The sequence below is a fragment of the Aedes albopictus genome, chromosome 3, assembly GCF_035046485.1.
Source record: "Aedes albopictus strain Foshan chromosome 3, AalbF5, whole genome shotgun sequence".
Lineage (NCBI taxonomy): Eukaryota > Metazoa > Arthropoda > Insecta > Diptera > Culicidae > Aedes > Aedes albopictus.
This window is the reverse complement of record NC_085138.1, coordinates 424,970,530-424,985,622: the sequence shown is the minus strand read 5'-3', so window position 1 is coordinate 424,985,622 and position 15,093 is coordinate 424,970,530. Positions and strand designations below refer to the sequence as shown.

General features: G+C 39.9%; 1 protein-coding gene across 1 annotated transcript; it reads right to left on the bottom strand.

Moving 5' to 3' along the window:
- Positions 1 to 5,195: 5,195 nt before the first annotated feature.
- Positions 5,196 to 6,930, bottom strand: LOC109433447 (pickpocket protein 28-like). The gene is made up of 3 exons (XM_029875801.2): positions 6,782 to 6,930; positions 5,513 to 6,502; positions 5,196 to 5,451 (listed from the first exon to the last, which is right to left on the bottom strand). Exons 1-3 carry the CDS (start codon positions 6,928 to 6,930, stop codon positions 5,196 to 5,198), a joined length of 1,395 nt encoding a protein of 464 aa, XP_029731661.2.
- Between the last annotated feature and the right edge of the window lie 8,163 nt (positions 6,931 to 15,093).

The window sequence follows — 15,093 nt, the reverse complement described above, 5'->3', positions numbered from 1 at the left end:
GTTCACACATGCACGAAAAAGACGGATCATATATTCCTGGGAGAGGGGAGACAGCTCACTGACAGCGCCGATGTTTACATTTCTTCTTCTTACTTCTTTTTACAATTTTGTGCGCCGCACAATGGTTTGAAAATTTATTATTGGACAAAACTGTTTTGCATATTGAGTTTGCTGCGACAAAGCATGGACAATATATGGATTCGTTGCGCTGGTTGGGGAAAACAGACCATCATCATTTTATCTTCTTTAATTTCAACAAACGGAGCGAAATTTTAATAAGATATTTTGGATATTTGGCCACTCCACACCATCAATGTGCGATTTTCAGCTCGGTTCGCGGTGACAGTTTGTGACAGGTTCTCCTTGACATTAAGTAGCACGCAATCGAAGCCAGCTGTCTCCTCTCTCTCAGATATATTCTACTTTATCGATCTTGTTGCCGTCCTTTTCATGCTCATGCTACATCAAAATGACCTGAGAATTGTCAGTCATTTTGGGGTTAGGTTCGTTGGTGTAATAAAGTAAGGGTATGCGGTATACCGAAATGTTTCGCCAAATACACCTCGAAACGCAATTCCGCGGAATTCCACGGAATTCAACTAGGCGAAATTTATGATTTTGAATTTCGTTTCGTTTCGTCAAATTCTGAAAATTTCGCCTTCAAAAAATATAATTTGACGAAATTAAATGGAATTCCGCGGAATGTCTTATAAATTTCGAAAGCAAGTTCATAGTGTAAACACAGACAAACAGACATAACACTTGCGGAATTTCCATCGACCACGCATTTAACGATCATTTCAAATTTTCATAGTGTGGCTTTCGCAACCAAAGGCGCGAGCATCGTTTTTCTATGCATTTGACATTTCACACTAGCGCCTCCTGTTGACGATATTACACAACACAGTGATTCGTGCAACTTTTCCACCAGGTGATGATAGGTGAACTGGGCGATGGATTTCCATGAAAATCGTCTGTTTGTCTGTGGTGTGAATGTCCATATCATCTATCGGAGATCTTGCTAATCTCAAGTTACTGAAAAAGTGTTATAAAATCATTTTGAATATCGAAAAAGAAACCAGAGCCAGGCTGAAAGTTTCTATGATAAAGACAAAACATATCTCGAAAATACCTCTTATATAGGACCTACCATAAAGACATTTCGTACAATGAAACAACATTTATTTTCAGTGTAATGAACTAGAAGTGCGCCGTTTTCAACAAAGTTGTTCGGAAAACGAAGAACTATTTTAAAAAGGAATCTTTGATTCGATATTATTCCCTGGGTGAATTTTAGGAGGAATCTCTGACGACGTTTGTCTTTGAGAACGTTCAAATATTTTAAGAAAAATCCTGGAGAAATCCTTGGAGAAACCCCTGGAGAATACCTCAGAAAATGTCAGGAGGAAGTACTGAAGACCCTGGCAAAATTTATGGAGAAATTCTTGGAAAACTCCCTGGGATAATTCCTTGTGGAAATCCTGAATAGGTGCATAAAGTAATACTTCTTGTCCAAATCCCTAGACGAATTCCTGCAGGAATCCCTGGGGAGTGAATTTTACAGGCATGCTTTGGTGATTTCTTGAGGAATCTCTGGTGAAATTTCTGGAATAATCCCCAGAAAATACTTTGGTGGTGTGAGGTTCCTGGAGAAACCCCTAAGAAACCCCTAGAGAAATCCCCAAAGTTCTCCCAAATAAATCCCTCGTGTAATATTTAAATGAATCCCTCGAGAAAGTCTTGGAACAATACCTTCAGAAATTCTTGGATTAAGCCCAGAATGGATTCATGGAGTCCTTGGTAATATCTCTGGAGAAATCCCTTCTAGCTCATCAGAAATTCGAGATATACTTGTTTGGATACATTTGACACTGGGCGCCACCTGGCGGATAAATCATGAATCATAGATTCAATTACCAGACAGTTCTCAGCTTGAAGAACAACTCATCATGATTTTGAGATACAATGTTTTGAGCATTTTTGACACTGGCGCCCCCTAGTGTCTACGGCCTGGCTCGTCTGCCCCCGTTAGTTTGAATGACACTTCTTGTAAACCCACGGGGTGCATTTTTAATTTGAACTTCTAGTAACCGTATAGGCGACAGGAAAACACACAGATGGTAACTTTTTTTGTAGCTTTGTTTTGATTCTACGTTCCGTTTCACCCCGCTCCATGAGCAGAATGACGTTTGCACCATACTTACCTTACCGGTCAGACTAAGGCCTGAGTGGCCTCTGCTGTACATATGTATGTAGTTGCCATCTCCATTCCACTCTGTCCATGGCTGTGTGTCTCCAGTTCGGCACTCTGCGAAGGGTCCGCTGATCGTCCTCCACTTGGTCGACCCACCAAGCTCGCTGCGCTCCACGTCTTCTTGTACCGGTAGGATGACTCTCGAGAACCATTTTAGTCGGGTTGCTATCCGACATCCTGATGACGTGACCCGCCCACCGTAGCCTCCCGATTTTCGCGGTGTGGACGAAGATTGGTTCTCTGCAGCTGATGCAGTTCATTCGCCTTCTCCAAGTCCCGCCTTCCATCTGCACTCCGCCGTAGATGGTACGCAGCACCTTCTGTTCAAAAACTCCAAGGGCGCGTTGGTCCTCTGCACGTAGGGTCCACATTTCGTGTCCATAGAGGACTACCGGTCTAATCAGCGTTTTGTAGATAGCTAACTTCGTTGGACGGCGAACTTTATTCGATCGTAGAGTTCTGTGGAAACCAAAGTATCTCAATTTCTTGCCATAATGCGTCTCTGAATTTCTCTGCTGGTGTCGTTGTTTGCGGTCACCAGTGAGTCCAAGTACACGAATTCTTCAACCGCCTCGATTTCATCACTGTCGATAGAAATTCTGGTAGACGGGCATGGTGATTCCTCCCTGGAGCCCTTTGCCATCATGTACTTTGTCTTCGACACATTAATTATTAATCCGATTCACCTGGCTTTACACTTTAGTCGTTTACGTTTCCGCCATCGTCTCAAATTTACGAGCTATAATATCAATATCATCAGCGAAATTAAGCAGCTGAACGGACTTCGTGGAAATCGTTCCACTCGCGTTTATTCCCGCTCTCCTTATTACACCCTATAATGCTACGTTGAACAGCAAGCACGAAAGACCATAATCATGCCATAACCCTTTGCGAGATTCAATGGGACTCGAGAGTGTCCCTGATACTTGAATTTCGATCCATCGTCGCCTTGATCAATCTTATAAGTTTATCCGGGAATCCGTACTCGTGCATAATCTGCCGTAGCTGGTCTCGATCGATTGTATCATATGCTGATTTGAAATCGATGAACAAGTGTGGGCACGTTGTATTCGCGGCATTTCTGCAACACCTGGCGGATGGCGAACATCTGGTCCGTTGTAGCGCGTTCACCCATGAATCCAGCCTGATATTGCCCAACGGATACCTATGCAATCGGTGATATACGGCGGCATAACATTTGAAAGAGTATCTTGTAGTTTGAACCATGTTTAGTATGAACGGATGAGCATGATCTGTCGAGCATTGTGCGTGACCGGGGATTGAGAGCGGCAACCACGAACCGAGTATGGTTGCTTTATATCATGAAACGAGCTCACCAATTCGCAGGATGTGGATTTATAATAAGTTCTACAAGTGTCTGGTTCTCTCATGAAAAGTAATGGCTTACAAATAGTTACAAAGAAAATACTCCCATACACACAAGTTGTAGCACTTCTCAATGATTGAAACTCGTTCTCCATAGAAATTGATGTGTGGCCGAATATTACACTGATACTCGGCGGTCTAGAGAAATTGAAAACCCTGACTGTACGAGTCCAGAAACGAGACCTTTCCCAGCTGTCGCTTCTCACAGTGACTAATTGGGCCCCCATTCGTCACATGTAGTGACGTTTTCGCCGTGTCGTCATGTCGTGTTACCGTCTGTCGAAAATTTATTCTAGGGGAAGGTGATTCAAAGTGCTACAGTAAAGTAGTTTTTCGAATAAAATAAAATGATCTCTTGTGTTGACGATAACAAGTGACACACTTGATTTCATTTAACCATCATGCGTCATGGTCGTTTGCAGTTGCAACCCCTTCCGCTCTCTCACACACAGAAACAAACCAGAAAGTGCAAGTGAGGCCGCTCGTTAAACTAATTAATATTCATGATGTAAAATGGCTTCGAAACGAGTCATTGTGAAGCCGTCCACCTCCGCCCGCCACCGTCATCAGCACTCAGCAGCAGCCGGCCGTTTGATTTCGTCGATGCATCAGCTCATCCGTACCGTCTGTGTGTACTCATCATCATCAACATGGTCAACAGCAGCAGCAGGACAGTCTACATACAGTCAGTCCGTCAGTAGAGGCCGTCAGTCGTCTGTTCCCGAAAAGGGTGTCCTTTCCGACTCGGGGAGCACTTTTTTTATTGCCATTTGCTTCTCCTTCATGTCCTCGGCAATTCCAGCCCAGCAGCAGTGTGATTGACCATTGACGAGACACGAAATCAAAGCCTTCAACGAATTCGTCCATCCCATCCCCCAGCATGTCGCGTGTTTTCGACTGACGGCGTCTGCCGCATATGGGGACGTGCTGGGCTGGGCGTGCATCGGTTCTCGCCTGACCGGGGTCCCGGATTGAATTTTATTGGATTGGAAATAACTTGATTAACTTAATTGAATTGAAATCGATAGACGGTTATTTTATTAAGCGCTCTCCACTCATGGTCGTGCTTGGCTTTTTGTTCTGATCCGTCATCGTCGTCGTCGTAATCCCGATGGATTTTCACATGGATGTAAATTTTTTCCTCACTGCTGGCTGGTGACCATCATCACAGAACGGCGCGAAAGGAGATGAAAGGGTCGAGAGTTGAATTTCGTGATTTTTCGGTTGATTGCCGTACGTGTGTACATTGCTGTACAATGCATTTACCGTCTACAATAGAGCGACAGGGTCGTTTGGATGAGTACGCAAAACTGCATCAAAATGGACGATCTACTCGTACGGTGGAAAGGGCGCGATGAATGACGACTGTAATTTCTGGTCCTTGATGGTTCAAGAGTGTAATTGCCGGGATATGTGTTTTTTTTTGAGTGGTGGAGCAATTTTCAGCTAGCCAATTGAACTTTTCGTATTAAGCTACAATGAGCCAGTTTTTAAAGGAATAATATCTTACCGAAATTAAATTCAGCCAAAACTTTATTCTAATTAACTTTCCTTCTCAAAATCGACCAACATTGACCTCTCCTACTATCTTGACTTTACCCTTGTTGTTGAACGACTCTCGCATCAGAAGCATCGGGCGCGCCAGGCAGTAGTACAGCAGCTCTATGATGCTGAACAAGCTCACTCCCAAACAGAGTCCCAGGATTCCTCCACAGTTGGCAATAAAATCTGTCATTCCGAACAATTCACTTCGTTTAGAAGTAATAAACTGCACTTCCTTGAAGTAGATTGCCAGTTTCGATATTTGACGACTAGAAATATTACGATTAAGAACTTTTGAACAACAAATGGCCAACCATGGAAAACCAATACCTCTGAAGCCCTTTCCTTATAGCAGGATCTGCATGCCCAATGCGCAAATCCAGCGTTTTCTTGAAGTCACACTTGGACTGAGTGATTTCTGTATCGTACTGTATCGATACGCACGATGGAATACAATCGCAACTCGAAACGTGGCTCTCCAGGTTGTCCTCCCCCTGCTGCACCGAAAGCTGCAGCATGCGGAACTCCGCTTCGATGACACAAATAATCTCCGAAGTTTGACACAATGGCGTCCCTGGCGAGCGTGGCATTGAGAATTTTACACATCCACACAACTCCAGCGTAAAGTTGGTAAGGCATTCCACTTCGCAGTTGGCCTGTGTGTAGAAACGAAAGAACTTCAGCTGTCTCTCAAAATGGAAGTAGCAGTTGCGTCGTTTCGGGTCGTAGTCCTTCAATTCCGAAGAGGTCTGCATAATGACGGGTCTGACAGCCAGAGTAACATCATGGGAATGGGTCACCAGGGCGAACTTCTTGGAAACCTGTGGATACTCGTTTGGAGCATGGATTGTAACTTTGAATCCCTGCTGTTCACGACAGTGTTCTTCAATGTTGCTATCGGATGCCATCAGTCGCATAGTCAAACCGGCTGCGAAACCAGATCCAAGAGCACGAATCGGATGGGTCCGGAGTAAGTCTTCGACAAGGTATCCTTCTTCCATGTTCCAGTTGGTTACATTTTTCGTTTCATTCAGATAGCTGTATTCGTCATGCAAAACTCCATCCTTGAACATGTCGTACGATGAAAAACCATTGAAGGTAAAGCAAATTCCTTCATCGGTTAATGTGTCGGTAAACAGCTCGTTGCAGCGTACACCGTTGACTCTGCACGTAAAAATCGACTGGTTAATTAGTGGTGCCAGATTTTTAAGTATGGCAACTATATTTCCGGGTGGAACATTTTGATACATGTCTCGATATTTGGGTTTAACGTGGAAAAAGTCATCGCAAATCTGAAGAACAGCCATCAAGCGATCCACTCTAATAAAAAATAGACAAGCATTCAAATTCACATTATAGCACAGAACACCAACTTTTCATACTCATCTTGATCCAAGGGATCCCAAGGTCCACTAATGTTTGCAAACCGGTAGAAATCCTCGGTGAAATTCATAAACTTTGATCGTATCATGGCTTGCGGACAGATGGTGACAGCCGGAAACGGAAGTGACCACGCTGGTAAGGGTTGCTCGTCAAAAGTCACGATCACCGGATGGTTGTTCCACTTATCATAAACATTTTCAATCAACTTTGCACAACCGTAAATCGACAGAACAAACACCGCAATCCACCAGAGACGTTCCACGAGAGACCGCCGTCGAGCGCCAATGTAGCTCATACCGTGGATACTGCTTTGAGAGCAGTATTCTGTGGCGAGACTCTTTGCAGCGGAATGTATGTCTACGCATTTGGATAGTTTCTGGTACGGTTCATACATTTGGGAAGACTCAGGTAGTTTAATGAAACGTTTTTGTGGGCCAAAAATATGCGTCCAACCTGCTTGATCTTTGAAAACCTGCATTCCAAACTGCGCTAGTATTGAGTACGTACGATATTAAAAACTGAATGCATACAACTAACGCCTAAGTGCTAACTGCTACCAAAGGTACTGCATTGGTTCATGAATTTTTAATGCATGTTGTTTTACCAAGCTAGTTGTGAAAGATTGCAATTAAAAGATTGAAAAAACCGCATAAACGGGAGAGAATAGTAATTAGCACTGGTATAGCGAAAGGCAATAACATGCTTCCTATGTATTTTAACTTTATCAATGTTTAGGTTTTTTTTAACTAGCTTGGTATCGAGTATGTATATCAATCAAGCATAGATGAATACTATCTCATATTTATGATGATTATATATTTTCATGATAATCGACAACCTCAACAATTTGAAACACCCTCCGCCCTTTGCCAAAATTATTAAAATCCCCTCCTTTGCCGCCTTATCTGTGCACGTACCTTGACTGCGCGAACTCATACTCATTTATATAGGGCATGAATTTTGGATTTCAGAACAACTCGTCGAGAACGTTTTGTTTAATAATAAAAAACATAGGTATCTTTATTTCGTTTCTCTCTTATATTTTTGAACAAATTTCTTCTCTCTAAATGGGTCTTCAAACAGATTCTATTTATGTTTAACCGGTACCTTCTCAATTATCAACGTTTTCAATTATCAATGTGTAACAATGCAGTTTTGCATGTTCATTCTTCATGAAGCGCATTTTGTTTTTCTCTGCAGCAATTTGATGCAAACTTTAATCCACTTCTTCGCTTCCTTAGACCAAGCCCACTCATGGGCTCAATCAAGCGTTTGAACGTTAAGTAGAGCCACGAACAAAGACGCGAGCCGCACCGGTCGTTGCTAAGAAGGGCTCGAAAGCGAAAAGTTTACGTACGGTTCGTAACGGGGCTTAGAATTTAGAGACATGCAAACTACGGTCTCTATCCGTAGGCTCGTGCGCTCTCTCGCGTTCAACTCTCTGGGTAGCGCAAAGAGGAGACGAAAGAATATGAGTAGGGGTTTGTTGACAATCATTCCTGTTCAGTTCATATAGTTTATAGAGAATGATTTTCCAGTTTTGTATAGGTAATTTTTTTAGTTCGTATCACATGTTGATATTTATTCTTGCTTTGAAATTTCCAACGAAATTATATCATAGATCACTACATTAAAAACATAACAATTTATCTGACATACAATAGTGATAGAGTGACAATATAAACGCAGAAAAATAATGGATTGAAACAGTCAAGTTTTGATTAAGTATGTTTTGAATAAAGTTTTCCTTTCTTCGCCGATCATACATATCGAAAATGTATTGTTTTTTCTCTTAAAAGTAGTTACGATTGTTCTAAATTGTACCTTCACTTTTTTTATTCGACCGATCGTATTCAAACTTATATTTGAAGAACTTATATTGAATAGTGATTTAGTTCGGCCACTTTGATACATGTGTCGTCATGTGGTCGGGGTTCTGCTAAACCGAACCAGAGACCATTTTTTTAAAAATTGAGTTTTGTTTTAACCATTATTGGACGAAGAATGAGATGACATTCCTTCCATGTAAAAAAGCAGTAATTCTGACAGCTCTTCGTGGAGTAAATTCAAAATTTCTGTGTGGCAGAACATACAAAAAATAAAATTGCATCCAACCAGAGTGAACTGTAAACCATTCCATAGACTCAGCGAAATATTTCAGTTCTGGTCCAGATGATGATCATTTCAAGTTCTCCTCCTCGCTGTCAGATTTATAACTTTCAACCGATACATAGTAACAATCTGTGAGAGAAATGAACACGTAATTAGAAATATGGGTGTTGGAGGAATCAATTATGTTTCTATTTTTCCAAAACACATTCAGCCTTACCGAACCAAATCCACTGCATTTTAGAATCAATTTATTGTCAACAATACAAAAATCAACTGGTTTTGAATACCTGCATTATGTCGACACTCCTCATACTGATAATTTAACACAGAGGCCGTTATTGAACAACTAGGTTAATTAGAATAATAGAGCTTGAAAAAAAAATCACACACTTGGTTCGCTTTGGCTGATCGAAAAATAGCGTTTTGAAGAAAACCATCCTTGAAAAGAATGTTTAGAACTTGATTCAGACTAAACGACTGACCTACAGCTAGGTAAAATTACATAGAGGTAACGCGCTTGGTTATCACTTAAATGATCCAAGTTCGAATCTCTTTCATATTTTTTTATTTTATTTGTCTTAGTTCACTTTGACAGAAAATTTTCATGGTTTTCTTCGACCAGCCTAAATTTGAAGTACAGAAATTGCTCCACTTCCACATCTCAGGATCTCAGGACATGCAAGGACATCATTTGACATAATCACTTTTGCTCTGTGCCTGCACATGAACTGCATATGAAAAAAAAACATGTGTGGGAAGGGCTGAGCTGGGTGGGGCTCTGCCGTTCATATTTCAAACTATTTTTAAAACCTCCGTGCTACCATACTATACGCGTCCTCTCTGATTGATGTAAAGGGTTGTGAGTGATATCGATTTTAACTTCATAGACGATGAAAAAACAAGACTTTTTTTTCACAATCCGACTGGTTTTCTCTGAAACAAAGAAACACAGTCAGCCACACTGAACTTTAAACCATATTCCAATGTTTTTGTTCAGCCAGAGTAAACTGAGTGCAAAGTACTGAAAAATTAAATGTAATTATATGAATGATTTCAAATAATTTACACGTACTTCATCTCTGATAGTTAATAAAGGCTTGTAAGTTACAAGTGTGCGGAAAAGTTTCAAATAATCTAAGCTGTTGTTTATTTGTGACTGGTTAAGCTTAATTATCTCGGAATAAAGTTTTTTACGTTTAGTTTGGTTCAGCAGAATCCCGGCCATATCTCTGATACGCTGCAATCATCAATATTGACAAGGACAGTTTTGTCGTCGCGGTTGAAACCCGAAGTTTCCCAACACGCGACAATCGCTTTTTCTCCAAATCCGTACGGGAAACCTAACGTCGGACATAGTACGCTGGACAGCGGACCTGATCCTCTATCCAGCGCACTATGCCCGACGTACATCCGACGCTCGGATTAGAAGAAAAATGGATTTTTGCGTGTCAAAAATTCCGATTTTCAACTCTATGAACAATAATTGGGCGTGATCTTACACACGGAGCCGCCAAACTATCCAAATTTGAATTCTTTTGATGATACTCCATAGTTTGGCCCAATAATTCAAATTTGAGTAAATTGATTAAACTCACACTAGGTAGTTTGCCTTTAATCCTCCGTAACTCGCGCGGTTGACTACCTGCATCAGCACCACGTTAGTGCTGAGTACAAAAAGTGAGATTTTTTCATCGTGTTGTACAAAATACAACAGCGCGATCCCTCGAGGGTTAACTCCAGCAAAAAAATATACTCAAGAGTAGGTAAATTCAACCCAAACGTAAGTTTTTTCAACCAAATTTACCAAAAATTGGCTTATTGGGCCAGTGGGTCGATGCAGCTTGCTTTGTTTTTGACAACATCGGTGGAAGAAAAAAAGAAAACAACCTAATTTTGGGTAGAAAGTTTAAACGATATATTTACTTTTCAGTAAAATAAACTAAAAAAAATAGGTAGTCTTAGTTCTCCGTGCACGATCACTTTCCAGGGTACTTCCTCGCACTGGATTAGATTAGATAAAAGTAGTTACAATTGTTTGGAGATACTTATGAATATGAATTCATTCAAATATTACGTAACGCAAGATTTTGCAGTTTTAGATCCCCTTCCTCCCCAACGCAACAACGTTTGTATCGGAAATATCAAAATTTTATGTGAAGCGTAACACAGCGAAAGACCACAAAAACTACAGTTTGGTTTACTTCTCCAACATTTTGATCCTTATTGAATTATTATTAAATCTCAAGAGTATGAAATTAAAGTAGTATCACAGATAAAGTAGACATAATGCCCATATGGTTACATAGTCGATGTAACCACCATTGACAATGTCAACATAGCTAATATCTAGCGCATGTGCACATTTGTGATCAGTTTTATTCAGTAGAGCACAAGCTCTAACCTTTAGTTTGAAGCCAACGGGAAAAATCTTGGATTTCGTATTCTTCGTCGTTTAAATTTCAAAAGTATGCTACTGCAGTCGCTTTCATCGCCTTTGGGCGAATTTGGGTAAGGTACACCGGGGCAAGTTGAAACGGGTGGGGCAAGATGAAACAGCGGGTTAACATGATGTTTTCTAATGATGATAAACAGTTTGATCGCCATAAAACATAGTTTTTGATTCAAACCACCTTTTAGCGAAGGATAAATTTCCAAATTGTATTGAAATCTATTTCAAAATTTCGTGTTTCACTTTGCCCCACCCGTTTCAACTTGCCCCGGTGTACCTTAGAATACTATCAATCGAAATCATGTCAAAACTTGACTATTATGTGAAGTTAGGACTGCGGTCGCATCTATTATACGGTGACGTTTCTTTCACTCTGCATTTTTTTTAAATAAAATCTATATCAATATAATTTTTATTTTGGCTTTTATTTTATCAAATCATTGAACGCTAAATTAATTGTAACAAACATTTCTTCTCATTTATTTGTTTCTCCTTTTGGAGGATGAACGTTGTCATCTACAAATTCGTCATCGGAAAGCATTCTCAATTCCAGTTCGTCATCTGAACTTTCGGCGTGAAACACTTCAGAAGGTTCTTCGACATCGAAATCAGAAATTGATGCCTTAATGGATCCATCTGTAGTGGATGCGGTTCCTTTTAAGGTTTCATCCAGGATACGACGTTGTTCTATTTCGTAGTATTGTTTGGCGACGCTATTTAAACCTGTTAAATCCATCGACATAATTGAATGATTTGCGATTCTTTTCAACGCTTTGGTCCGTTGAAAGCAGTCGTCTAGCTTCGCTTTCGATGCCGCTGCCAAAAGGCGACCTGATTTAGCTTGCTCCAGACTTACATCATTACTGATTTTCTGACGCTTGCTGAAATCTCTGCCTCTTGGACGAGCGGCTTCACGTATTATCTCCGAAGATACGCCTCCTATTTCTTCAATACTGTCGTTTGAAGTTTGTCCCAAAGACCGTTTAGTAGTGGGTCCCTTTAAATAGACAACAATTTCTAATAAGATTCTAGAAAATAATGTAATACTGAAAACTAAAAAGCATTTAAAAAACAGTGTTAAGTTTTGAAGAGAGGTTGTTAATTAAAAGCGGAGGGAAAGAGGTAAATACAACGCATCTTGAAACTTATATAATCTATACCACATGAGTTTAGTACTTGACCCAGTATCGACTCATGGAAGTAAATATTTTCATACTGTAAACAATCCATGGTTACTAATGAGGCTGTCCATTAATTAGCTAAGAGTTAATGGAGGAAGGAAGGATGTGCTAAATTTCACGTGTCACATATACATATTTTGAGTAATATTTACAGAGATTACAAAAAAACATATATATACAAGAGGAGAGGGGATGGCCAAAAATCGTAAACATGGTCTTACGTAATAAATGTATAGCCCCTATAATGATCCATTGGCTTCCGAAGGATTTCCCGTTCTACTACTCATGGCTTCAATCAATCAACAATCAATAATCTAATCTACTTAATTAACATGCAGTTTATCCTGCTATTACTTACACCAGACAGTGATGGAATTTTCCTCATCGAAATGGGTTAAAAATCACTGGCTGACACAAACAAAAATGATCGAAAAGTATATGTCCGCAGAAGTGCTGCATTTCAGCACCTAGTGCCAAAAAAGTATTATTTTTCTGCGCTTAGATTTTATTGAAAAAAGTAGGCCGTTTAGTGAGGCTTACCGAGTTGCACAAATACGAACATTTCAGTAAAAATATAATTTCACTACGAGTCGCATACTAAATGTACTCAACTCGTTCTTAAACTTGATATTTCATCATTCATCGTATTTATTCAATTTGGGAAAGATTGTGCTAACATAAATGATAAATAATTATTTTGAAACTAATTACATGTTCAACCTCATGGATGTATCATTTGTCTCTAATTTAGAAACAAAACAAAGTTTTTGAATAAAAATAAAAATTGCTATTTAGAAGCATGAGGGCCACTGTAGTATAGTGGAACACTAAACTATGAGAGCAACTATAGTAGGTTGCTAAAAAGTAAAAGTATTTGTTGCAAGTTATGATATTTGGCGAGACGCATGCTTCGTTATGCAACGTTGCCTTCACATTCAACTGGCCAAAGACTTAAAATAGTTAGGAAAAATGCTAGGTAAGAGGGGGATATAAGAACTGAAAAACAGACTAGAAAGAAGCATGACTTGTGAATAGTGTTCAAAATTTCACCTTCGAATCTCGATATTGCTTCCACTTTGGAGAATTCTCTAGAATTCTGTAGCAGTTCATCATGATGAATGGTGATTTTTCTGTAGCAGCATATAGTTCCAGTGCCTTTTTCAAGTTGTCTTCGGGCGAAGAACCGCTTTGCTGTCTAGCATTAATTTGACTCACACAACCAGCAAACTTACTGACACATTTGTTGATGATATGCCATCTACATTTCATACCCTTTTGCACGCGAACATCTGTGTTTGTAATCATGTCGTGTGAAGCACAAATCTCCATAAATTTTTCGTAGATCCGATGGTACAAATTATCTGCTCTCTGGTTTGTTCCGATGATTGGATCTTGCGATACATGAAGCCATGCTTGACACAGAGCCTCATCCTCCATACGTGTCCAGTTTCTTCCGCGTGATTTGGTTGCACTCATTTTTTAGGATTGTTACCTTCTGTACAGACGCAAGCTCTCTATTGAACGTTCATATGCTGTTTTCTATAAAACAAATCTCAAAAGGCTTTTTCTCCACCTTCAAAATGCTTTTCCAAGGTGCACATAACAAAATGATCTACAAGTGTATAGAAATGTATACATACAAATGTATATATAATAAATGTAGGTTGGCCAAGGCCCATACAGAATGGATACGTTTGCATTGCGTTGATAGAAGCTTGACTGAGATAGCCCATCGAAAAAATGTTAAATTAACGCAAACACAGGTAATGGATGAATAAGCGTCCGTCAATATTAAGTAATGATTGAGTTCATACCTTTAATTATGCTTTTGGTTGAAATCCGAAGTGACGTGGAGTACAAAAATTGAATTTTTACCCACTTTTATGTGTCGCATCTTGGTTTGTATGAATGCATATTATAGCTCTTAATTAGCTGAATGATGTGCAAAGCCAATAATCGATTCAAATTTACTTCGCATTTGTAACTTCGTATGCCGCGCGAGTCGTGACAGTTTTTTTGCTGCAACGATAATAATACCAAAAAAAAAATACTCACACCCTTTGGTAAATATAACTCATATTCAGCTACTTTTACGAATTTGTTGATTCAATAGAACCCAAACATGGGTTGATTTGTAGTTCCGTGTAGGCCTTGATGAATAAGGCCTTTTCATGAGTGAGGCAATTCCCAAAGTCACCTAGTATTTTCAGGTATGGGTCACTCTACACGGAGAAACTGAAAAACTCAAAATTAGGTACTTTTAAACTCAATTTTGAGTTCTTTTTCATCTCCCTTTTCATGCGCTCTTTCTATTGTTGTCAGAGAGTGAAGAGAGAAACAACCCAACTTTTGCAGTTCCGTGCGTCAAGCCAACACTGAGTTTCTAGCACAGTACTCAAATTTGAGTGAATACAACCTAGTCAAAATTTCGGTTGGGTGGAAAAAACTTAAAATTAGGTATTTTTTCACATGGAAGCAAGCGGGAACAACCCAACAAAAACATCGATTCCATCAACTCAAAATTGGCTTGACGCACGCAACCCCGAAGTTGGGTGGAAAGAACTCACTTTTGGGTAGTTTCGTTTCTCCGTGTATATTATTATTAGTCGGCAAAAAGATGTGAACAATTCAATCGTCTGCCACAAAGTTTGAATACTCAGAAATATCTCGATATTTGCCATTTTTTTGCCCTTGGCTTGCTGAAATTGTTATGACACTTCCGAGATTACTGTCTATAAAGTGATATTGTCACAAATATGTTCGGATGCCCCACCTTCTCTCCTTCA